Genomic DNA, 27,172 nt, shown 5'->3' with positions numbered 1-27,172 from the left:
AGACAAGTAACTTCAAAGTCCCCACTTTCATAATGTCAAGTGCTCGTAGGTCAAACGAAGCATTATAAGCACACACAGATTCACAAGCGTTAAGAAGTTTGTGTAGGTTCTTTAGTGAGACTCGAGGTTGTTCTAGTTGTTCTTGACCAGGTGGGAAGTACGCTTTTTCAAGTTCCTCCTCCTTGAAACCGTCTATTAAAAATCCTTGGCTGCCGCCGCTCCATGCAATTCCAAAGTCAAAAGCTCGTGGATATTCTACTGGTCCGACTGTCTCGGTATCAATTGTTGGATTAAGTATATTCTTGAGAACGAGGGGGGTAAGAGCGTTCCGAATTACCAAACATGGAAGTCTGTAGTCGTGGCAAATTTCTAAGAAAGTCTGTTTGAACTTATTGTGAATCTCTTCTAGTTCTTCTAAGGCGGTTATTTCGTACGACCTGGCTCGAGTCAACACATTCCGCCTGCAATAATCCCAAGGCATATCTTTGAATATGATAATGAAACTGGGTAAATGGTCAAATGCTCTAGAAACAATCTTTTTTTCTTCCGTTGCCACGCCCCGGATTCGAGAAAAAGTCAGATGTTGAATTATGGAAGAGTCACAAATAATGTATTGTTCTGAAGGGAGGGAAACCTCCCTCCTCCTCCCAGCCTGACATTGTAAACTAAGCGTATGTTCTATAAACTGGTTCTGAAAATCGGCAATCGAAACGTGGCGCCCATTATAAAAGTCGGCAATGTTGCTGGAAAAACTAGTGTCAAATTCTGGTACGTGATACGGATCCAAATTTACTGCATCGTAACTCTTACCACTTCCAGTTGGTCCATTTATGAATATGTATGACATTTTTGGGATACTATATCATAGAAATTTTTTTAAATTTTTTTTTTATTAAGATATATACGATAAGACAATGACAATCCTTTCTATTTCAGATGCAATAAAAATACTTGAAACCGGAGAAAACATCAAAATTGATGATGGAGGCAAATTAGTATTTGGTGAATATGTAGATCCTTTCATATACGTAGACAGTGAGCTAGAAGTAGTTTCAACATCGGACCTAAATATGGTTCTAAAGATCCAGCTACATGTGATGGGGTGTGTGTCCGTTGGCAACCGAGTCTTCAAAAGTTTACTGATTTAATAATATTCCGTACCCTAGGTGAAAGTTTCGATGCAAGCACTGCTAAAAGTTATGCTGCAAGCCTGGCCGCTCACTCCAAGAATAATTCCTGCGGATTTTACAATCCATCTAAAGTGTATCAGAAGCGAGGGAGCGAGGGGCCTCAGCCAGTGGCGTATTTTAAATTTCAGTTTAAAAGAGGGAGAGGGAGAAATCACGATTTCGCTACATGTATTGATATGGTTCAAGAAATTGACTGCGGTTTTAAAACAGTGAGTCCATTGCCAGTCCGAGAAAATCCTGCTATTGTACCTCGTAATATCCGAAAAGGTAGTAAGATAGAATTCTTAGCATTTAAACCGCGCTTAAGTAAGCGTGCTCTTTCTTTCACTGTTGAGAGGTTATTTTGTGCTGCGCCTAATAAACCAGAAATTCAAGATGTGGAAGAACTAGTCGACTTAGAAAGATTAGGTGAGATATATAAACAAATAAATGCTGACAAAAATATTATAGTGGATTTTGATGACCTATCATAGAATAATTATTTTTTCATTTTAAAAATTTTAGGATAGTATATATCATAAAGATGGCCAGTTTACATACAGCATTCAAGGGAGCAGTTTTACAAAAAAAATTTCCTGAAGTCAAGCGAGTCAAGGATATCGGGGAGCTGGTGGATATTGAAGGTATGGTCAAAGGGGGAAAGATGTACTCTGTTTATACCGAAATGGAAGTCAAATTATCGGATCCGAAAACTGGTAATACACAAATTCGTATATTGCCTGTTAAATTAAAAGATACATACACAAAAGATGTAAGAGGATCGGGATTGGATGTGGGGCAACAATTAATAGATCGCTACGATCGTATGCTTGATACAATTGAAAATGTTGAGGGTTCTGGTCTCGTTCTCGAGGAGATACTTAATTTTGAAGTAATTCTAGTAGAAGTTTTACTCGGGGCTGGGGCTGGCGCGTCCAACTTCCCAGATGGTTAAAAAATAAGCATTGTGTTAGCGATCTGGTGCTACCTTCGGGCAGCGAGAACTGTTTTCAATACGCCATCGTAGCAAGTTTAAAGTTGACCGACCCCGAGTTTCGTGAAAAGAAATGTGGTCAGGTAAGGAGAAAAATGGAATACGTACGCCCCATTTATGGCTGACTACTGTTGGGAAGGTATTCCCTTTCCTACGCCCGCCGATCTGACTGTATTCAGGCGCTTCGAGCAGCAAAATCCAGGCATCAAACTTCAAGTATTTCAGATCTACGAAAATGATCCCGATCCGTCCGGCATAAATGTGTTATATAGTAGCTGTAGCGGAGCCGAAGGCGGAGCCCATTCCGAAGGTGAAGCCGATAGGAATCAAATAGCAAATATTTTACTGATAGTTGGTGAAGACGGCGGCCGTTCTCACTTCGTACCAATTACTGCGGAAAATCGCCTTCGTAATTCTCGTACTAATCGAAAGAATGAGCGCAGACGGAAGTGTATTTGTATGGTTTGTAAAAGAGGTTTTAAGTCAACAGAAGAATTAGAAAAACATCAGGTATACTGTGGAACAGACACTGCCCAGCCAGATTTTCCTAAGGAAGTGTGTCAATTTGAAGGACATCGGAAGAAGGTTCCTTCTCCCTACGTCGTCTATGCAGATACTGAGGCAATTATTGAGAAGGGGACCGGCCGACACATTCCAATTTGTCTTTCGTATGTTATGGTGGAACGGGGTGGGGGGGCCCTTCGGAACGAGGCCCGGGCCGACCCACTGTTTATGGTAAAAGAACATTCACAGGTCTCTCCTGTGTTACAGACTTTCTAAAGGATATGAAAGAACGGGCCGAGTATTATTCGAAATCGTATTATTGGAAAATAATACCGATGAGGGATCCTTCTAATTACCGGCGCGACGGATGTGATCCAGTCTGTATTGCATGTGGAGAGCCGGCAGGATACCGAGTAGTGAAGGAGGAGGCGACCTTCTATTGCGAAGGATGCCGGCCGTCGAGAACCATTCCTATCTACTTTCACAACCTCAAGGGATACGATGGTTCTTTTATTTTGAAAGAATTACATGAAATCGTTACCGAAGGAGATGATGGGGGTTCCGGACCAGAGCCTAAAATCATAGCTAAGACGAGCAATGGAGGAATTATGGGTCTCTCGAAAACATTTATTTTTCACGCCTCAATTGTTGTTGCCGGAGGGAAGAGGGAGATAAAGAGACGCCACTTTTCTATAAAGTTTATGGACAGTGCTCAGCTGATGATGGGGTCATTGGCGAAGTTGGCAAAAACTGTGCCGGAGACCCACGGGTGGACGGCGGCCCCACTTGTACCCGGACATTCAAAGGGCGAAAGGTTTCTTCCCCTACGAATATTTAGACTCGGTTGACAGACTGGGAGAGGGTGAGCTCCCGGAGAGGGAGGAATTTTATAGCGAATTGACGGAAGAGGGGATTTCAGAGTCTGATTACGAACATGCTTTGCGAGTATGGGACGAAGTTGGATGTAAGACGATTCGTGATTATATGGAATTCTATTGCGAGACTGACGTTCTACTTCTTGCAAATATATTTGAAAATTTTCGTGACACATGTTAGAAGCGTACAAGTTAGATCCAGCCCACTATATGTCAGCGCCTGGCTTGACATGGGATGCTATGTTACTTTACACGGGTAATAAATTTAAACTCATTCAAGATGCTGAGCAGATGACTTTCGTACAACGGGGAATTCGAGGCGGCATCAGCCAGTGTAATATTCATTATTTACAGACAAATCATCCTGCTTACGGGAATTACGATCCAGAGAAGCCGGTGACCGAAATAAAATATCTCGATGCAAACAATCTCTACGGCTGGGCAATGAGTCAGGCAATGCCTACGGGCGGACTTCATTGGATGACGATGGAAGAGTGGGACGAATGGCCGCCGGCGGAGCCGGAGCGTGGGGACCTGGTTCCACCTTTCCACCAAGTTTTCTAGAAGTAGACTTAGAATACCCAGCCGAATTACATGAAGAACACAGCGATTTGCCATTAGCACCGCATCACTATGAATTTCCGAGGCAGGGCGGTCGACTGATTACAAGTGTGATGGATAGAGAGAGATACGTCTTACACTACAAGTTGCTGGAATTCTATCTTCGGATGGGAATGAGATTGAAAAAGATTTATCGGGTGCTTGCTTTCGATGAAGCTCCATGTCTCGCGAAATATATTGACTTTAACACTAAAATGAGGGCAAAGGGGAGGACAGATTTCGAAAAGAATTTCTATAAGCTGATGAATAATGCAATGTTCGGTAAGACAATAGAAGATGTTCGAAAGTACAGAGACTTTAAATTTGTTTCGGACTGGAACGGTACGGATAGTGGCCGTAAAAAGATTCAGAAGTATAATCCAAAGACGAAACATATAACTTTCATAACTTCCGAAGAGGATGGCGATTCCTGCGACAGTGCCCTACTGGAACTGAAAACGGATGAGCATAGATATGTAAAACCAGTTTTCATCGGCGCCGCAGTACTGGAACTTTCTAAGCTGCTTATGTATGAGACGCATTACAATTACTTTCGGGCCCAGTTCCCTGGAATACGATTAGCCTACATGGATACTGATAGTTTTGTTTACAGTGTGCCGATCCCGGACCCGGACGTAACTTTCAATGATATAGTCCGAGAAGATGTTGAAAAGAATGGTGAGAAGTCTATATATGATACTAGTGGGATGAGTGGGCCATGGTGGCCCCCAACTTCCGAAGATTAATAAAAAAGTGATAGGTAAATTTAAAGATGAGTTGAATGGTGAACCTATTCTTGATTTTGTTGGCATACGCTCGAAAGTGTATGCTTTTCGAACTCCAACTTCGGAGACGAAAAAAAATAAAGGGGTGAAAGATGTTTGTGTTAGAAAACATTTGAACTTTGAAGATTATAAAGATCTGTTTGAAACTGGGAAGAAGCCGGAGCCGGCACAGTTTGTACAGTTTGTACGGAAAAAGGCTGGAGAAATCCGTAGTGAAAAGCGTAGTAAAATCATGATGGCGCCAAATGATATCAAACGTGTGCAGTTATACAATCCAGACACGGGCGAATGGCTGGCAGAAACATGGCCGATAGGACGGACGACGGGTCATGGTTAATATTGTAAAGACATTAATCTACTATTTTCAATAGAGACCGGGCATCACTGATAACATAAATGTGGGCAAATATATTATCATTGTGAGCGTCATCGCCACCCCACGAGGCATCTTTCTTCAGGATCTCAAGTTGAATTCCGTCCTTTGTGTTCATTACTTTTAAACCATTTCCATGAAACTCAATATCTTTAAAACTACGCAGATCGATAAACAGACAGAATTTATTCTTCAAATAATCGGCCTCATCTATATCAATTTCACACCAATCTTTATCTTCAGCAAAATACCGTCGCACCTCTCGCCAAAATTGTCTTGGTATCATCTTCTGAGCGTACACTTTATTTGCAATGCCTTCGATTGATACAGACACAGATTCAATGGATGGATTAAAGAAAAGTTCACTGTTCAGTTCTGTCTGATTCTGATTTTTAGTGAAGAGTATAGCGATACCTCTAATGCTACGTCGTGGTACATTTATATTTTCATTGATAACCGTGTCCGATTCTTTGAATGGGATTGTTCTAAAATAATGTATATGCTCGTAAAGGTAACTTTTTCCACCGTTGTAATAACCAGCAGTTGACCTCGCGAGATCGAGGTCAGAAATTGTCTCGTATTCCATTTGAATGTTTTTTAATTTATAATTGTTGTAACAACCTGATTACTGACAAGTAATTGGGGGGCGGGTGCCAACGTAATTTCCATTCAATATGACTCCCTAACGCTTTTGGATATGCAACTCCATGACCTGTCACGAGGGGGTGAGTGAGACGAATAGCATATTTTGTTTTATATGTGTCGAAAAGTAACTTATCGCCCACGACGTTTTGATCTCCATCGGTCGAACCGCTTCTAATTTTCTTAGATTTTCGTTCTGAATTCCGTACAGTGTCATGTTCGTTCTCTCCTTTTTATGTTTGAAGAGATCGCGATAACATTCAATAAGGTTATATTTATTCAAATCGAAAAGTGTCTGACCCTCAAATGTGAGTTTCATACGCTCCACCAAATTTTTTGCAACATTTTGTACTACTCGGTTATATTCATCTCCCATTACTTCGAGATCAAAAACCAGGTCGAAAGTATCTGGAACTAAGAGTACTCCGCTTTCTAACTTCGGACATCGTATGATAAGTGTCTGGCCTGGATCTGCCTCACTTGGATTATGAGCAATCACGTGATGAGTTCTTTCTGACTTGTCCATTCGGTATTCGGTTGGTGAAAGTCGGTGATAATGTTCTATCGTACCCCATTTTTCGTGTAATGTATATAGTAGAAGAAAAAAAAAGAAAATAAATCACATCTTACATTTCACTTCGTGTATATAATAACTTAGAAGAAAAAATCACATCTTTACATAAATATTTCCGTCTGACTGAAAGATAAATCGATTGCCTGTGTCGCGAATCAATCGAAGGACCCAATATTCTTGGAGATGATGAGCCTCTTGGTCATCCTCAGTATCCTGGAATACAGCTATGAATTCTAGTCGCTTAAAGAAGTTAGTCTTTTGACATTCCTTCACGAAAGCTAATATGTTATGATATAGATTATCATCTTTGAGTCGGACACCTGGATTTGCTCGAAGTATATGTCGATTTACTCGTCGGAGTTTGCACCATTCCAATTCGACGGAGAAACCAAACAGGTCTTTATTTTTAGAAAGAAACTTTGCAATATTCTTTTCACCAAACATGTTGAGCCGTAGGGAGTGTGATATATTAATACATAATTTTATTTATAATGACTAATGTTAATCCAGTTAAAAATATCCATAGCTGTTCTCCAACAAATCCAACCACCGATCCTGCTGTTTTTAATAGAAAACTGACAAGGGAGCCGATTAAACCTGGTATTGCAGCAGCACTTTTTGCAGCCAAGGTTTTTAACCATTCACCAAATTGCTTTACAATTTCTTTCGCTTTTGTATATACTTTGGGCGGACCTGAACCTCCTGCGTTTGCTCCTCCTCCCCCTGCTCCCGCTCCTCCTCCCCCTCCTTTAGTCACAGCCAGGGCAATTGTTGATATTGTCATTCCAAGGGCAGTCAGTATTGCAGCGATTGTTATACCATTTCGTTTAAATAACTCTGTTAGCTTCAGCCTGAGTGACAATTCTGGATCGGAAATTACATCACGAAGAGACCTAGTCGTAGCCAGACTTTCACGTGCCTCACTGATCTTACCATGTTCGTATTCAATTCGATTGTCAACTTTAGCTTCTCTTGTTATGAGTTCAGCTAGTAGTTTCTTGGCTTTTTCTTTTCCTTGGGTGTGATCTTCAGGAATTTCCTTTAACTGTTTTTCAGCTTCTCTTTCTCTAGCCTTATTTTAACTTTTTCATTGTTAAGGTCGCTAATACGCATATTCGCAATCCTTAATTCATCATTAATAGCTCTATACTCAGGGTTTTCATTATTCCATTTTTCGATTTTATTTTCGATAGTATGTATTTCATCGGCATTATCGCTAAAATTTTCTCGTAAATCTGTTATTCTATCTCTGAGTCGTCCAATGTCGTAGGGTTTGAGTTTATCGGCCGGCCTTTTCAATAACATTTTTGCTTCATTATCAGTCAATTCTGATACAAAATCTGGATCTATTCCTAATATATCTTTTTTAATTCTGCAGCTCCCTTACCTTTTATTGAGGAGGGCATTAAAGATTTCTTGCCTTTATTTGATGTCAGCCTAGCGTCTCGATAATACAGCTCTCCATCCCTAATACTAGCATTCGTATGCATTAATTCTCGTTTATGCGCATCAGTAATCCTATTACTATCTAAGTATTGGTTAGCCGTTATATCTGTAATTTCTCCTCTCTGTCTAATCAACGACTCACCTGCGGGTCTGTCGCTTGAGCCGGCCTGGAAAGGCTCGGCTTCTGCAAGGGCATTATCGTTGTTTATGAAGGATGTTTCAGCAGTAGCGTCATCATCATCATTTAAATTTGCATCAACGAAATCCTGGATTGGTATATCTTCTCCTCCTTCTGCCATATTGTATTTCTATATTACTACAATTATTTTTTATCATCCCTTACATATACAGTAAAAATGCACATCTCAGTTGTTGAAAGCGTTGAACAATTGGCTGATTACATAGAAAGAACAAGTGCTGCATATCGACGAAGTTATAAATTAATGGGTCGAATTGATATGGCTCTCAATATTACTAAGGGAATTCTTGTAAGTTCTGCTGTCATAGCGGCAATTCCGACAGTTCCGGTACTGTTAGCCTTAACTCCTATACCAGGTGTTGTTATTGATGTAATACAAGGGAAAACAGGTGTAGCAAAGAGACGAGAGAAATATAAACATTATTATGTTCAATATAAACAGCTGCTTACACAAATACAAGAAAAAGGTGCAACAACAGAGGCCCCGGGGTCAGAACTTATTCAGGACATATTTCATCAGGCGCTAGAAATACAAAAACAAGAAGGATTTAGTCCGCCGCTGGAGCGATATCTACGATATTATGGATTGAATGGATATGAAAGTTAGTTAACTTCAGCTGGACTCCGCGACTGACTGACAACGGGGCTCCTTTATATAGGCTAGTTTGATGGTGATGACTCACACGGAATTTCCCGTACATGTATAAACATGCTCAGCAGGGAATTTCCCGCTTAGTTCAGGACAATGCACTGTTGCGCGTGAGTGAGTTCGTATATAGGTCAGGGTCACACTTTAGTTACATGGATGGTTAATTTTTCCTTCGCTTCATGTAGATAAATGAATAAAATGGGTGTAAAAATTCTTACTTCATCCCAGTTGTCCACGTTTACTTTACTACTTGTGTACATACATGTATTGGTATTTAACTTTTCTAAGTGGGGGGGGGGGTCAGTCAAAATTCCTGAGTTAGGGGATTACTCAAATTCATCAATGTTGGCGAGGGGGGTGTACTCGAAATTCCGATGAAATTCTCCGACCCCTCCTCGAAGACCATAAATAAAGACGACTTTCTAACGGTGTTTCGGAACCAAAGTGCGGTTCCTTCATCAGTCGCTCGAATTTTGTTTTCCCACATCATACTCTAGTTAGATGGTAAATGGTAAATATATGTACAAGTATTGCGTTCCAACTGATTATCTAATGTGCAACATTTTACTCCCCACACAGTTGAGGACTGTACATTCGTTGTTTGGGAAAAAGTATCCAAATGAGGAGTGCGAGAAAAAAAATACCAGTACTCAGAGAGCTAAAAAACAGTGGATCACACAGGTACGAAAAAAACATTAACCCTTCCAGACCCCCTAGGATATCAAATGGTTCACCCCTTACCGGGTTTATTTCCGTTCTGACATGCTAATATCCACAGCAAGGGCAATGATGTAACTTGTTTTGATAGAATGTCGACACACGCCGGATATAGGTACTATTTCGGTATTAACACCTTGTCATTCAAGATCAAACCAGCGACTCTCGACCCTCATGAAGACTATCCTTCACTGATGCCTCATTTGCTGACGGAAAATGGAAATAAAATGATAATGAACTTCCCAATCAAATTGAATAACAAGATAATGAGCATGCGCGCCGAGCTTCCTCTTTGACAATTTTTCTATTTTGACATCAAGGTCAAGGTCATCAAGGTCAACTCATCGACAAAACACCGGATTTTTAAGCCGTGTGAATGCAAGAGCAAAATGCAAGAGAATGATATTTTCAAACATTCGTTATTCTGAAATGAAACTTAATGATGAACATCATGATTTGTAATTATCACAGAATATCTTCCTAGCTTATGTTTCGACTGTATCACAAACAACGTTCAGGTGACACGCAGGAACATACTGGTGTGAGGGCATAGGTCAGTGGTCTTAGGTATGGCGTCTGTAGGTATCACCTCTCAGGTTGAAATAGTCATCGGTAGTCAATACTTTGTAAGACCCCGTGTACATCGATTCACACTCCTAATGCACGATTTTTTCGGTGATACCACAGGGTGTTGTCTAAATGTCCGTCCCCAGGGGTGGGTAGGTGTTTCGTTGTATTGCTAATAAAGATATATTCTACCAACCTTTGGTGTTTTGGTCTTAAACTTAGCACTGCCCTTGACAATCTTGCGTTAACGTTTTATCAACATGCTGTATCTATTATCTGATGAGTTTTAGTGCCTAATTGGCCAAAGTAAGCAAGGGTAAATTACTAAGCTGTGGACGCTGTCACCAGATTATCACCGGATTAAATTTGACAAAGTCAACAACGAACGCGCCAGTAAGGTATAAGTCTTCAGTTATACCTTGCTGGTGCGTACGTTGTTGACTCTGTCAAAGTTAATCCGGTGATAATCTGGTGACTGCGTCCACAGATTAGTAATTTACCTCGTTTACTTTGGCAAATTAGGCACTCAAACTCCTCAGATAATACCGGTAGACTAAATTACTACCCTTGCTTGCCTGAGCGAATTACGCAATCAAACTGGTAAGATAATAGACGCAACACAGTGACGAAACTTCGCTAAAGATTGTCAAAGGACGTAAATACGAAAAAAGAAATCGCTACAAAACCAGCGCTAACATAAGACAAAGACACCAAAGCTGCAAAGAAAGGTTGGTAATATAACTCTTTATTGGCAATATATATCTTAGTAAAACATATTAAAATAAAATAAACCATAGCAGGAAGAACCCTGTCCTTACACAAGACACCCCTACCCCTGACTTTGTTGCAATTCCCTATGGTGATACATGAACAAAGAGAATCCTTCACATTGCCCATCACGGTATCAGAACAATTAATCTTAGACATTCACCACACGACATTTCTACTCACCAGTTCTAACTATATGATTAGTTATAAGATTAGGCACAGGTTTGTGACGAATTTGGTAGGTACAACGTACATAACTCGCTGGAGCATATTTTCTTCTCTTGTATTTTCTACGCGTCTCTTTTGTGTAGAGTCTCTACGTGTTCCACTCGCAGTCTCTCACGTGGCCAAGGCGTGTCAAGGTCATTGACTCAGATCATACGAAAAGCAGATAGGAGATCGTGTGACATTTTTAATTTATATTTAATTGTAGACGTTGAATGAGAACAGTCGAGAATGGGATATTCCATGGTTTGGTCTTATTTAATCTTAAGAGACAATCAAAGACTAGCGGGAAAATTACCACGTGATAAACACTGTAATTATGTAAGTCTTTAATTGGACGACTCACTCAATTATGTGAGGGACGTGGACTAGAGATATTAGAGATCGAGACCTTCGTCGGTGAACGATACGATCGGCATCTTCTAATAAAGTGTAAGGTCTTGTTATAATCAACATCTTGGTGCGTCAGCTTCAGTTAACGGAAAGCCTTACGATCCAGATTGGTACCCCAACTCGTAATTCCCCTAATAGTCCATGAGCCAGACCCCCAAAATTGGTCGATTGGTACCATTTGGGTGGGCAAATTCCCCCATACATTTTCTGAAAGCCCGAAATCTGAACTTTCTGAAAATCTTTGGTGGACATGTCTCAAAAGTAGCTTTCTGTCTCAAAAGTTGTTGTTATGGTAACCATACTAAAAATCTTAAAAGTTAAGAATACTATACAAAACTGACTATCTAGTGAACAGCAAAAGATATTTACATGATTTCATGACACATACTGGTACCTCACATTATGGCCTTTCAGTTGACCCCATGACCTCGAACATTCTGGGTCAAGGTCAATAGGTCATGCCCATAACATCTCAGAATTTCTGTAAAATCAAGCATTTTTCACAAATACTTTTCTGCTACGTTTACATAACATAAAATAGAAACTCAAAAATTTGCTCAACAATAGCCCCAGATGTGTGCTCTTTGAAATTAATATGTTTTGTATCAGGGATGATGTCGTTAGTGAGTAATTACCAAGGCAACCATATGTGTGTTTTCAGTTATGCATGTAGCCTATGAGCCAGACCCCAAATTTTGTCAATTTGTTTCCATTTGACTCGAGTGGGGAACAAAGCCGCCTTTTAAAACTGAAAATCTGAATTTTGAGAAAATCTTCATTGGACAGTTTGCTGAATGCGCTTTCAGTGTAAATATTGTTGTCATGGAAACAGCATTCAAAAGCATTAAAATTAAGCATACTATGTAAAATAGATTATCAAATACACGACAAAAGATATTTGATTGATTTAAGAATGCATATCAATAGTTCGCATTGCTTCTTAATTGACCCATGACCTTTAGATTTATAGGTCAAGGTCAATAGGCATTGCCTTCAGCAACTTAGAAATTGTTTAAGGTGGGATTGTTTTGCAAATAGCTTTGCAACATTTTTATCAAACCGAACAGTACAAACATGAAAACCTAGTCAGCTATAAGAGCTAATGCGATCTCTTTAAAATAACTAGTGTTTTTTTATCATATACCTTGTTGACGGGGCGGCAATCACCATAGCAACCATCAATGCATTTTCAGATACAGTAATAGAGCGACATTGGACATACCTTTGCATGTATATTAATGGTTATAACATCATAACTTTTGTGTGCTAAGTACACAGCAATGTCAACTAAAGTCATATCGACAGTAAAAGAGGTCAAAAGGCAAATATACGTAAGTGTGTTTGATTGTTTAAAAACAAAATTTGGCAAAGTTTTATGTTTTTGTTTTCATGATAGAAGTAACATGTTCACTTATCAAAAATGAGTATCTGTGTCGGACCAACGTAGTTAGTGGGAGATGATTATAAGCTTGTCAACGAGTAGACAAGTAGTCTGATCTCAAGAGATACCGATATACTATAACTTTTTCCGGATTTCATGTTGAGCTACCCTGTATCTCCAGATAAATGCTTTTGGTTGTTATTTTCCATTGGGGCGGAGCTTAGGTCACATGGGAAAAGCTTTAACAAGAGGCCTAGTAGCCGATAGACTTCTGCTGTTATGTATTGCTTAAAAATAAAAAGGGTCAGGTTTTGTTTGTAAATAAACTTTGTAATATTGATACATCTGCTTATGTTGATTTTAGGAACACTGAACAAGGACATCCTTGCAAATGCATGTATTACTATTATATAATAATGGGCTCTTGTTTTTCATCTCTACCATAAATATGCAAGTATTAGCAAAATTTGAAGAAACTGAAGTAATACCTAGGAACCTTTAAAGATAATTGTGAGAAAATTGTGCTTTTCAAACAAAAACGAAAAAAGGCCCAAAAATTTCAAGTATGAAACTTTTCTTCTCAACTTGAATAAACCTCACTCAGGTTGTCCCTAGGAACCCACATAACACATTTCAAAGTTGATAAAAAGGAAGAAATGCCCCAAAATACAAATATGTAAAGTTCACCATGATTTGAACAAATCTAACTGAACTCAGCCAAATGAGTTGCCTACCAGTATTGAAAGCAATTAGACCAGCAGTTTCAGAGAATAAAACAATTGTTGATAGATGACGGATGACGACGGACAATCCACCTATCTGATATGCTCCACGTCACTGACAGCGGAAGTAAAAACTGCGTAACCACCTTAATTCCTGAAAAATGATCGCTGTGTCGTGAATATCTTGGTCCAGTTAGTTGCGCTGATTTAATGACTGTCGGTTCAATGTTACACATGTTGCTACAGCGAGTAGAATTGCAACTTCAGTTCGCCTTTTTTGAATCTATCTATTCGCCTTTTGTTGAAAGTGTTTGAATTTTGTCTAGGCATGTACAATACACATATCATGCGCATATAATATTCGAGTAATTAAGTAACAAAGAAATCATCAACATATAAAATAATTCAGCTTCATGCGATATTTCTTATAAAACTGGAAAAGTGAGTCGTGTAATTTCTTATAAAACTGGAAAAGTGAGTTGTGTAAGTAATAAAATCAAACATCTTGAAATTAAACTTCACTAGTACTCCAAGGGAGTGATTCATTTGTTGTACATCCTATTGGTTTTGTGGTCATATACTCACTTATTTTTTCAGACATGGAAATTCACTTAACCTTCGGGTGATTAAAATACAATTAGTCACCTCCTGAATAATCTTTAAACTAATATTTATTTCAATAAAGTAAAAAAGATTAAGTGGCATTTCTTTTTTCACGCAATATCATTGTCTCGATTTAGTTTGTGAAAAATTTTGTTAAATCTAACGTCAAGGATGTTTCAGAGGATATTAATGAAAACAAGCGGGCGAAAAATGTGCAAACATTACGTCCACGTATCATTTAAGGTGCTATGGCTCACATCTTAATAAGCTCGGGGAACTCAACTTTTGGAAAGGTTTGTTCAAAGCAACTAAAATTCGCAAATTTGAAACTGTATTACATATTGTATAATCTAGACCGCGGAGAAAAAGTGTTCCCACAAGAAAACACTTAGTAGACTTGAATGTGAAAATTCAGTTCAATCTACTATTAAATGCAATCTGAGTCTAGGGTGTCACAAAGGGATGCTACAAATGTAAATACTGGAGTCTATCAGAAAAAGATGTATAATTTTGAAAGAACAAAATATGTAATAAAGGGGCTAAACACGAGAACCCCTACATCAAGCAGTAGACTTGAGGCCAAACATAAGTCTTTGGGAAAATGCTGTAGAAAGGATGATGGCTATAACGTCTAGGGGTTTTGTAGCAGCAGAAGCACACTGCCACCGCAGCTGCTATACAGTACCCGACAAAACTAACGCAACAAAAGGCAAGCCTCGGACAGGCCACAGGCTTGCCCCAGGCAAGCTCAGGCTCACATAGGCTTGCCTGGGTCTGCTACAAAAACCCTTGATTTTACAGAATGCACAGTCTGAGCTTGTGTTTGATAGCTGGCATACCTTTACCAACATTACCTTGTCGTGATTGGCGACAGCAGCTGGAAAATTTGTCGTAGCTTATGCTTCGTTGTTATAATATTCGACAAATATTCGATATCATGGCTAATATGAACACATTTTGTAAGACTGAAGGACAGCCAGGGGCGTAAACAAGTGACAAGATGGAGTTCAGTTCAGATACAGCGCTGTGATGGAGATACTTGTAGAGTACAGTAATTTTTCCCCACATAAATGAAAATTGGTCAAGGAAAGAAAATTGGTCAAGGAAATAAGAGCCGATACCGTGCAACAAAATATTTGGAAAATGGAATTCGATTGTATGGTCGTAAATGTCCAGAGTCGTTCATTGCCGTCCACACGACGTTAGGTCGTTATCGTTCAGCTGTCAGTGAATTTGATTCTGCTGGAGCCATTCACGTCATTTCCAAACCCGTCGAATATGTTCCGACGAAGATTTGCCCAAGAAGAAAATATTTCCTTCCTTCGCTATATATGTCGTTTTACGTTTCTGCCAAGTTTTCTTTTAAAAAGTACGCCGAAGTTTTCTTATTTTGTTCTTTAAAATGTATGGACAGGCATTATTTCTCATCTCAAAATAGTATACCGAGTATATCCCAGGACAATAGTAAAAAAAAAACCACCCTAGCTGTCTTTATTTTGGGCACATTACTAACGCTAGGGTTTTTTCCAGAATCTGAATAACAGAACTATTATTGTTCAGAGTTTTCCACTGACTTTTGACAGCAGGGCGTGACATCTGGCCACATTTTAGGTAACAGAAAAAATTGTATAGCCTGTCCATTTACCACTCAGACTTCCGTTAGGAGATGAAGCCATGCAAGTGGTTCTGAAAGTTTATTTTAATTTACTAAACAACAGACATCAAAACAGGTCCAATAATCATTATCATTCAAGGTAACTAAGAAATTTACTAGGTCCAAGGGATATATCAAAAATGGCAAAAGCAATGGGGTAATCTTGAACCACGAAATACTTTGGTACCACTTGTCCAGAATGGGTACGCGTACCCTGCCAGCTAGCTGCCCCATCAAAATTGACCCAAAGCGACAAATCTAATACAACGTTACCGGAAATTTGATAAATATCTGATAAACGTTACGTCGATGCGCAGTTAGTTTGTTCAAGCGTTGGTTGACTGTTGATGTCTTGATATCGATGATATAATGCGTTGATATGCAGTCAGCAACAGGCTGCCCTGGTTACATTGTCCACTGGTTCCGTAAAATTAGATATTAAATGTCTAAACCTTCGCCAATTTCAAAATTAAGACTTTCTACAGCTGAGTAGCATACACACGCAGATCTAGATCGCTTAAATTTGATAATTTCCTCTTGATACATTTTCAGAAGCATCCCTTGTCTTACTTGTTCGGCGTCGATTTCATGATGAGCGTCCATTTTTGCTCACGTGTTTACACACGTGAGCATATGTCGCAGCGATGTCTGTCTGTCTGTCTGTCTGTCTGTCTGTCTGTCTGTCTGTCTGTTGGTCCGATATCTCAAAAACGGCTTATCAGATCAGAATCAAATCTAGTACATAGATTCAGTTAGCAAATGGCAAGAACTGATTGGTTTTTGGTGGGTGTGGCTTGCATACTTTTTGCTCATTGCATTTTGCCAGGGAAAAGGTAGAGGATCATAGAAAGTCAACATATAACTTGGTCGTTGGTCATTTGTAATTAGTAAGTTAACGATGAACGTTAATATGTTTGTTTTATTTAGTGCTATTTACTTTTGATCAAGCGGTTCAAAACAGTAGTTTTATTATTAGCTCTATCAGACAGATTTTATTTTGTTATCTATCGTTGAAATATTTACGGCTGATGTCCAGCAGCATTAAAAACTTATTTCTGACTGGTCTATTTCTTTGTTAGATCAGGTGCAGGCCACGCATATAAAGGTATAAGTACTGGGGCTCAGTACATTGTTCAAATTGTCACGTTAAAGTTCAGATGTCATGTCACTAATGATTCGTTCGAAAAAACATTAAAATGACACATTTTTGTTTACAGTAGTATGAAAATTCTGAAAATATACATTATTGGCCAATACGTATAGCTATAGCTAATAGCTGTAGGCTGTTAGCTAAATATAAGCTTGTTGATGTTGCTTATTATTGATAATTATGATGTTTAATACAAACTGGTACCATAAAATACTCTTTCCGTGTAAAAACATATACGTAACACCATAGAAATCACCATTTTATTCTATGTTTAACCTTGTTCTTTCATTGACCTTGACCTTGGTTTGAAAAGAGCATCAGACAATGTGGTCAAATTTAATACCGGTAGAAGCCACAAGTATCGTTTATCAAAGACAAGAATGCATCTTTGCTGACAAGAGTGCACCTTGCTTGAAAATGTCAGAAAGTGCACAACAAAAGAGACACTATTTCTGTGCATAGTCACCTGAAATGTAAACTTTCCATGTTTTGAACTTTGACCTCATTTGGTTGTGTACACCTGACCTTGACTTTAGGTAACATCTTGAGTGAAAGTTAGAATGTGTAACATATCCTATTTATGTTATCAATTTTGGTATGAACATTTTCATAAAGTAGGATATTCACTTTTGTATACAATTGTACTTACTAAATAATTCAGATGTCTGTTTCTATAGCAACGGTTTTCACCCATTACTAAGCTACCAAAACTTTTCAGAAAATTCAGAGTTTCAACTTTCAAAAATATATAAAGTGTGAGATTGCCCTCTGCTTGCCCCAAATAGTACCAATTGACCATAATTGGGGCTGGCCATAGAGTACATGTGTAACTGAAAACACACTGATGGTTGCCTTGGTAATTACTCACTACCAACAACATCCCTGATACATAACATACTAATTTTCAAAGAGTAATATCTGTGGCTATGTCTGAACAAGTTTTTGAGTTTCTATCATATTTTATGTTAATGTAGCAGAAAAGTATTTATGAAAAATGCTTTATTTTATCGAAATTCTGAGATATTTGGGCATGACCTGTTGACCTTGACCTAGAATGTTCAAGGTCATGGGGTCAATTGAAAGGCCATGATGTGAGGTACCCGTGTCTGTCTTGAAATCATGTAAATATCTTTTACCGTTCCCTAGAAAATCACTTTTATCTAAAATTATTAGCTTTTAAAATTGTAAGTATTGTTGCCATGACAACGACTTTTGAGACAGAAAGCTACTTCTGCGACCTGTCCACCAAAGATTTTCAGAAAGTTCAGATTTTGGGCTTTCAGAAAATGTATGGTGGAATTTGCCCACCCAAATGGTACCAATAACCTATCTGGCTCATGGACTATAACTACCAGCGCGACAATATTATGTTAATTTTGCATGGTGTTTTAACTTTCTATGGTTGCGATTTATATTCGATTGTATGCAGGCTATTTCAAGTACATTGCCCAGCCCGTCTGCAAATGATGATTTTATGCAATGCCAGGCTGTTTGTTGTGTTCCAATAAAAGTGGCATAAAGCTAGTAGATATCACATTATATTATAAGAATATTTAGAGGTTATTCAAACGATGAGTAGTGGTCTGATGTACACAAGAAACCATGAGATTGTTAGATTGGACATAAGTTCCTGGCATTAAAGGGATAAAGTCGGCCATTTTTCATGAATTTTGTTTGATACGAGATACTACTTATTTTGTTTGACATGCTGAAAGATACTGAATAAATGGGTGACCATGCATATATTCGACCCTGATTTTAGACTCGATACATGAAACTATCGCGAAAATGAATGAATGGTCATGGCCATTAATTCATTTTCGCGATAATTTCATTTGATTTATCTAAAAAACAAGGTCGAATATGTGCGACACGTAACGTCATCTCAGGCAATAGCTGTGGGTCCCCCGCTGTAGTGTTTTACGACTTTTACGATTTTTAACCTCTCAATCACAAGTCTTTAAAGTCGAAATCAGCCCGTACAAGGCAGGAATCCTGTCTGAAAACACCACAGCTACATGATGCACCCACAACTCCTCCGACAGGTGCACGTATTGTATTTTTTAGAACGACTTAAGTCATATTCGTTCAAAAAAGTTTATGAGCTTGCTTTCTGCACTTCTGATAACAACTTGTGCCTTCTGTCCGTGAGAACAAGAGCCTTGTCGGTGCTTCTATAAATTACAGAAAATGCAGCAAAGCACGGATTTGCCATACTGTACGTTTTGTGTACAGTGAAAGCTGTCAATGATGTACGACGACTTTTGAAAGGACAAGTGTCCTGAATAAAGTATGTTCTTCATAGACGGATAAAATTATGTTTGACTTGAGACTTCGTCAGTAAAAACACTTCCATAGGAAAGTTGTCCAGATCAGCGAGGTATCTGACGGGACAGATTTCACCATACATCACATTGAGATATCTTGAGATGCAAACGGAACACGAATTCACCACAGGTGGCGCTATAAAGTATCGTAACGTTTTAACCTGTTTTACGAGATTCCTGGTAAACATGTCCCCTCTCACCATTGATAACAATGGGTTTGGGTCAAATCATGGCGGCGAAAAGTTTACTTAGTTATCATACTGGGAACTCAACCATATCCTGATCAGTTCTAACTGTTCGCAAAGTACATCTGCACACTGATGATAATATCTCAGTTTAAAAACTCCATTTGCAGTTCTCCAGTAATGTTGTATGCAGTCACATCGAACCACAATTGTAGCATTAGTACAGGAAAAGTACGCATTGCACTTGAAATTGATTGTAAAAACAATTGTATCATCCATGCATGATTCACCCTTGGCAATTTTAAGATCATAATTCACAGGCATGATGTGGTTAGGGCCCATAGATCTATACTTACGGTTATGATTAACCTTCATGAATGGTTTTTTTGAAATTGTTCACTTTAACTGCATAGCTGAGGTCATAAAGCACATCATTCTTCAGTTGTCAATATGTGCATCCATGACGGTATGATCTTTGTCAAACTATCAAAACAGGAAAGAAAACACTTCAGCTTTTTTCATAGATCATGGCGAGGCAAACATTGTCATTTCTTTGATGTGACCTGTAATATTTTTGTGATACTTGTGGTGACCTATTTATTTTCATAAAAGATAAGAAAAGATGAATTCTCTACTCCTGATCCTGCCGATGGTGTGGAAATTGAATATGTAATTACAGTGTAACAAGTGTATGGGTAATTTTTTCATACATGTATACCATTATAATTATATAGTCTAGTATACTTAATGATGGTCACAAATAAAGTGTTTCCTTAAATAGTCTTAGATTGTCAACACAAGGTTGAGGGAACAACAGACTCGCACTCTACAAAATAAGCCATCCACACAAGCATGATGATAAGAATACCTACACAACCACTTGTTGTTTTGAAGACAGTTTTAGTTTATTTACAGCATTTCCCCAATTTTACAATTTTTGTTAACATAAGTCACAATGTCAATTCCCCAGCCATTATATTCTGTACACAAGGAAACACTCGAACTAAACGTTAGAAATTCTCATTTGTGTGTATGTTTGTTTTCAGGTCAACAAATCTTTGATGTATCTTCAACCAGGTGATAGAGGGCGCTATTGTAAAAGTACCTCGTATTTAAATGCAAAATGAATAGTACTGCTAATGAAAGCTTTTATCTAATTTTCCAGTCTACCCCTTATGTTGAAAACCAATGTTTATCAAATAAACAAAGCATTCTTATTCAGCAACATGGGTAACCATTTATTTCGTTTCTCATGGCATGCCTATGATCGGAGGAATCGGTTGGTCACTTGGATGTGAAGAACTTTTTAGTGTCTCTGTTGCCATGCAAATAGAATTCAAAGATGGTTTTACATCGAAACAAACCTTTCAGGTCTGTCGACAACCAGCTCTGGCACTGCAAACATTTTGAATATGCTATTTTGGAATGGATGGGTTTCAAAGAGCAATAACATAGACCTTGTTGAAACTGTTCAAGTTTTCTTGTAGCAGCTTCAAAAGAGGGTGAAAGTAAGATCATGAGAAACAAAGTAAACGTGTTGCCCACATAAGGAAAAAGTATACATCTTTTCATATACTATGAAATCCGTTTTGGACTTGTACAACTAACTAGCATGCATTTTAAACTACAGCGTATGCCTACAAGAATTTGACACGAGTTGCCATGTGAAATGTTCAAGTGCTGAACTTCCAAAGTCTAACGGAGTATGCCATGAAATGCTCAATAAGTATGCAGTCTTAATAGATAAAGATAAGACAGAACCCTCTAGACCATAGCATTTGGTGATTTCAGGATCTCAGCAAGAGGAAATGCTGTGTGCTAAGTAAAGTACACTCTTTTGAGGTATCATCTCAAAGTCATCACAATTACGACATTGAAAATTTTACATGAACAATAACTTTCAGTTCACAATAAATAATCGACATCCCCAAATACACAATTTTCAATTTGCTATGTGGAATTTGATCTGCATCGGAGAGAATTTGTTCTGTGTTGAAAAGGAGAGAACAAAGAATATTAACATTTTTGATGTCTATAGTCTGTGAACTAAAGTTAATTCATGGAGAGCTAGCAGACAAATGGACTGACTTACAAAGATAACTGCAGTGCTAAAATAAATACAGAGCCATGTTGTACTTTGGTGAAAGACTTTAAAAACTGCGTATAGCCATCAGTCTGGCAACACTTAGTATTCCCCTTGTAATGCAGTGATGGTAGACACCTGGTTGAAATTACTTCCTGCTATAACCTGACGTTTACAACATGACGGCATACAGACAGAGACAGCAAGATTCTGTCACCATATAAAACATTTTTGTTGTATTGTTCTGTATAACATTAAATTCCAAACTGGTCTGTTATGATATCTATCTGGTGGTTCTGTACAGGTCAAAATACTGTATCTTTACCTTTACTGGTTTTGCATCTAAATTCATTTTAAAATTTATAGAGTAAACATTTTATAGTGTTTCAACAACTACAAACATTCTGTCTTGAGTCTGAAATACATGTAAACAAATCAAGGAACAATTATCAATGCTATAAAACTGGTTAGTCTATTACACTTCTGAAGAGTTGCCAGGATTAAGCATAATACGACTTGCTCTTGCTCAAAATTCCTGACAGACTACAAAATCTGTCTGTAATGGAAGGAATCATTTAAAGATAAACTATAAGCAAAAGACAGAAAACACACTGAAGTTGTATGCAGACAGCCCTCAAAACAAGAAAGAAATGAAAATATTAAGGAACTGAAAAGTTGGCCAGGGCCTAGATGGATTTATTTGGGTGTATACGTTGAAGTTCACCAAAAATTCACAGATGTTCAACAACCTTTTCAACTATCTTCAATGACAATTTGAGGTCCATAATAACATTTTCCAGACATCCTTTTATGTATACCATTTTACATACTTTTATGTTAGCATGACTGATCTTGTCACTTTTGAAAATCGTGGGTAGATAATCAATTTTCCAGCGCTTTCCGGGAGGATTTAAAATTCAAGGATTTTCCAGGTGTGTCCAGAATGTTTTAAAGATCCTCATTAAGCCTGCTTATTTCAGTTTTGGGTGAGAAGGAACTTTACAGATTACAACAGAGACAAAATTTAATGTCTCCTGATACAAACCAAGAGAACGGTCTGCTAGAATTGTAGCAGACTACCTCTACCTGTACAAGGGTGTTGAGAACATCTAATGTCCCTGGCTCTGTGAGGGAATAGGGAGCATCTTGTAATGCTGGCCCTTCAAGTGAATGGAAAGCATTTGATCTACCTGTTCCTTGAAGGGTGTGGGGACCACCTACTGCTGCATTGTGTTGAAAGATTACTTACAGTGGAACAAGAAGTATGATTGGTACAGTAGTAGTGTGAGGGGACTTTTAATTTGAAAAGCAAAAACAGGCATCTTGCATTAAAGGGACAGAGTCTGCCATTTTTCATGAATTTTGTTTGGTGCAAGATACTACACTTATATTGTTTGACATGTTGAAAGATACTGAATAAATGGGTGACCATGCATATATTTGACGCCAGTTTTAGACAAATTAAATGAATCCATCGCGAAAATGAATTAACGGTCATGACCATTAATTCATTCTCGCATTGGTTTCATGTATCGTGTCTAAAACCATGGTCGAATATATGCATGGTCACCAATTTATTCAGTATCTTTCAACATGTCAAACAATAGTAGTATCTTGTATCAAGCAAAATTCATGAGAAATGGCCCACTTTGTCCCTTAAGTTACTGCTGAAAAAATATGCTAAGAAAGAAGAAATAAATCTGGTATGTGCTTGTTAACTTTCTGTGCAAGTATTTTTTTATCTGTGCTACTGCAGTGGAGATTTCAAGGTTGGAACATGATGCACCTTATTACAGAATATAGACAGCTTGTGTTTCAGCATCTCTGCCCACTGGTATGGGTTTTTCCAAAGGCTTTTTTGCAGTGAGAATGCACCCTGGGAAAGTTTGTTCATAAGCATGTTCTACAACAAGTGGTTTCCCTCTTTGAGCCAATGAATTTATGTAAACTGTCTTACAGGCACTTGTCAAGGCATAAATCATGCCTGACATTGTATGATGGCTGTGCGAAATGAAACACCCATTATTTCACAGACAAAATCTTGTTGAAATTGATGATCTTCTCAGTAACTTTGCCATTTCAAACCAAATGAGTCTTTCAAAAATTGATGGCAAATTGAGGAACACATTAATGGCGGCCTTTTCAATCCCTTGAGCACGGTGGATCAACTGAAATATACTACTACTACTGAAAAATATACAATTGCTATTGAAACGAACATTGGAGACAATGAAGAACTATCAGACACATACGAGAGAGTTTTTTAACATTGACAGATTCTATACTGCCAGCAAAGCTGTTACAAAACACATGACAATTTTTCATTAGTACATTTCATTTCTACACAGTATGTACATTTGTCATGAATGATGAATAGTTGATTGCAGATTTCATCAATCATCACAGATCACATTTCATGAATGTCAGCAATATTTCCTCCATTCACAGAAGTGTTTGATTTTTCAAAATCCCTGTTTTACATGCCACACTATTATATTGTTGTTCTAATTAGATTTGAGAATTTCATTTTGTAGAAAGTTTCACCAGTTATGAATAAAAAGTATCCATATTTTAAAATGCAGCTGTGAATAATGCAGAATATTAATCAATATTAGTGGATTCTTGCAATGATATGCAACACCTTCACTGTAGTAGAGATCACAATACACTTTATAAAATTGACTGGCAAGTTTACAAATTACATCATGAATGTTCAGAAATATTTCCGTCCCATTCTTCAAAGGGAATATTATATGACTTTAGTTCGATGTCTCTTAGAGGGATCAGTAATCTGTAAGATATGTTTGCATCAACCTCTGAGTTTTTCTGTAAATGTCCATCATTTTCTAAGGCAATTCATCAAGTACCAATTTGTTGATGTGCTTTCAAGAAGTCTTTCCCCTCTACTGTCTATGGTCTGATATGGGTGCAGTTCAGATCTTGTATGCAACATGTAATTGATTGTTGGCTAAGTGTATACACTGACAGAATAAACAGGAGCTAACCAAGTACACACAACACAATACTGGAGAACTAAATTACAGCATTTTAGTTGGCCGCAAGAAACATTCCCCATCTCGCCTTACATAAACAAACCAACAAATGACTAATAAGCTTTCAACATGTTATTCCAGATGGGAGATGAAGAATTTGACATTTTTCAGAAAAAAAAATTCTGTACCCAAGGTGCATTTCACAATATTGCTGAAGACTTGCATGCACTCAACTGTAATCTTCCAATCAATGAGAAACAGTCAGTAGATTTCGTCAGGTGTGTACTACTGGGAAAAAAATTAACATCACAGCGCTATATAACTTGTTATGCAGGAGGGGTTTCTATGTGGCAAGACAGCTAGTTGAAGATAACCCTAATCAAGGTGTACTGTTAATAAGTATAAATTATTTGCATAATTACATACTAATAAACCTTTCACCAAACAAATGTTGTGCATTCAGCTGGGCAAAACTGACCAGCCATGCTCAGAATGCAAGAGGTATTTTCTCTTAAGAGTTGAAAATCACAAGGCAAGAGGCATTCAGCTGATGTAATGAAATCATGAGAAGCTTAGGGGTGACATTACTGTACACCTCTCATACAACAGAAGACATTACATGTGGCTTGGTAAGATTATGACAGACTTGTTCATGATTCCTGGACCATTACTTGCGAATAAATTTGGCAAATAAGTCAAGGCTTGAAGATTCAAAGACGAGCCTGTGTGGGAAATGTTACAATTCAAAGGTTTTTATCTCATCTAACATGGCTGTGAGCAAACAGTAACCCAGTACCAGTATCTACTTAGAAAGAACATATATCTTTGACACATATATTTAAAATGGGTACTGCATGACATGCCAGTAAAAGTACTCGGACCAGTCACTTTGGTTATTACAATACTATATAGTGTGGAGCCCTCTATGTTATGATAACGATGCATAATTCAATTATCAGTTTATCGAGGTTGTGAGAAAATTACAGACCATACATGCATGGTTGGACAGGACTGGTTGCATATTGATGGTGAAATTTCAAATGAAATCATTTCCAATGTGTACTTCGTGAGTGTACAGAGTCATATAAATTCAATAAGAGTGAAATCTAACATCATATATGCAGATTTTCATTGTCAAAGAAACTTTTGAAATGTCTTTGGTTCCACTTTTTCAAGGAAATTGATGCTGTCATTAAAAATGAAGTGATGCAGGTACAAGTGTGTTGAGAGAGATCAGAAGGTGGACCAGAATGAGGTACTATAGCCTTAACCTGTCCATCTCAAATTCCCTGGAAACAGGTCCACAGTCACCATTTGATGACAATGGGCTTGGGCCAAACCATGGTGGTGTAGGGGTTAAATTCAGGAATCAAAAGACTTGCACATTGCCTGTCCAATATGAGATCTCATGCAATGCATTAGACGCACTATTGCCTAAAGGATGTGGTAACTGTATTGTCAATTCTAATCATCTATAATGTTCACTGAGCTGCAGAACTTGGCCTTTCCAACAAAATCATAGCTGCTCCCCACCATACCTAATGAACATTCTTTCTACCTTGTACAAGAGCGCACAGATAAGTACAAACGTATCGAGAAGCTTTCTTCAGTTGTTATTTCAAATTTGTGTCATGCAGTATAAATTAGCATTTTGTTAGAACAATATGTTTATAAAGAATGTACTTTTTAGGTTTTTTCAGGGATATTCTGAAAAAACGACCTGTGGATATACCATTTTCACTTTGTACCATTCTCGTGTTGTAACACAGAAAAGACAGACCCTCAGAGCAATCCTTCTGTATAACATTGAGAAACTCACATAGACTTACATTTTATGCTTATGAGAGAAAGTTTCACACAATTTTAAAATGCACAAATTTTATGTCAGCAATGGATGGGATGCAAATCTAAAATAAAAACAAATTCACGACAACTGACTGACGGAGAGTTGACTGGCAAAGTCTCACAACCTTGACTGATAATCAAAAGCTTAATCTTGCAGTGACCAGATACGGGTTCAGGGAAGGCAAACTGATTAATCATGGAATAATACATTGTTTTTCCAAAGTTTTTGAGCAAAAAAAATTAATGAGTTCCAATTAAAAATATGGTGGGTTTAATACACAAAAGAACCATAGAGTGGGGTGACTATAATATTGGAATTACTGGTAGAGGATCTCAATTCAATTGTACATGTCGTTGCATTGTCACAAATCTGACAGGGCTACAAATGAAACAAAACTTTAGTAAAGTGTGGGAGAAATTTTTAACTTATTTCACCACTGCCTCGGTAGTCTTGTTGGACTTGGTAGCCTTGGTTTGATGTGTCTTCGGATGATGATGTGGACGCTAGTTTTGGCCTGGCGCATTTCTGTGCCAGTTCTTCGTATGATTTACCCTGAAGAAAACACACTAAAACTACTGTCATGTTGTCACATCCTAGTCCCCCCATCTGGCAATCTGGTGCAAGACACCTCGTCATTAATTCTTCACATATCTGAAATGAGAAATTTTGTCATAAGACTCCTTACAAAACTGATGTAGGTTTAATGATGCCACCTTATACCAAACAAAAATCAGCAGATCTTGGTTAT

The 27,172-nt window shown here is 38.0% G+C and overlaps 1 protein-coding gene across 4 annotated transcripts in view; it reads right to left on the bottom strand.

Annotated features, from left to right (window-relative positions):
* Positions 1–20,382: 20,382 nt before the first annotated feature.
* The window catches only part of LOC139131743 (probable protein phosphatase 2C T23F11.1), a 31,718-nt gene continuing 24,928 nt past the window's right edge, over positions 20,383–27,172 (bottom strand). For all 4 annotated transcript variants that reach the window (XM_070697954.1, XM_070697952.1, XM_070697953.1 and 1 more), the window contains one exon: positions 20,383–27,075. In XM_070697954.1, coding sequence (XP_070554055.1) covers positions 26,845–27,075 — 231 coding nt within the window. In that variant the 3' untranslated portion in view covers positions 20,383–26,844. The remainder of the gene's footprint in view (positions 27,076–27,172) is intronic.

Source organism: Ptychodera flava, chromosome 4, assembly GCF_041260155.1.
Source record: "Ptychodera flava strain L36383 chromosome 4, AS_Pfla_20210202, whole genome shotgun sequence".
Lineage (NCBI taxonomy): Eukaryota > Metazoa > Hemichordata > Enteropneusta > Ptychoderidae > Ptychodera > Ptychodera flava.
Note: the sequence above shows the minus strand (reverse complement) of the source record. Positions and strands in the feature narration are given on the sequence as shown.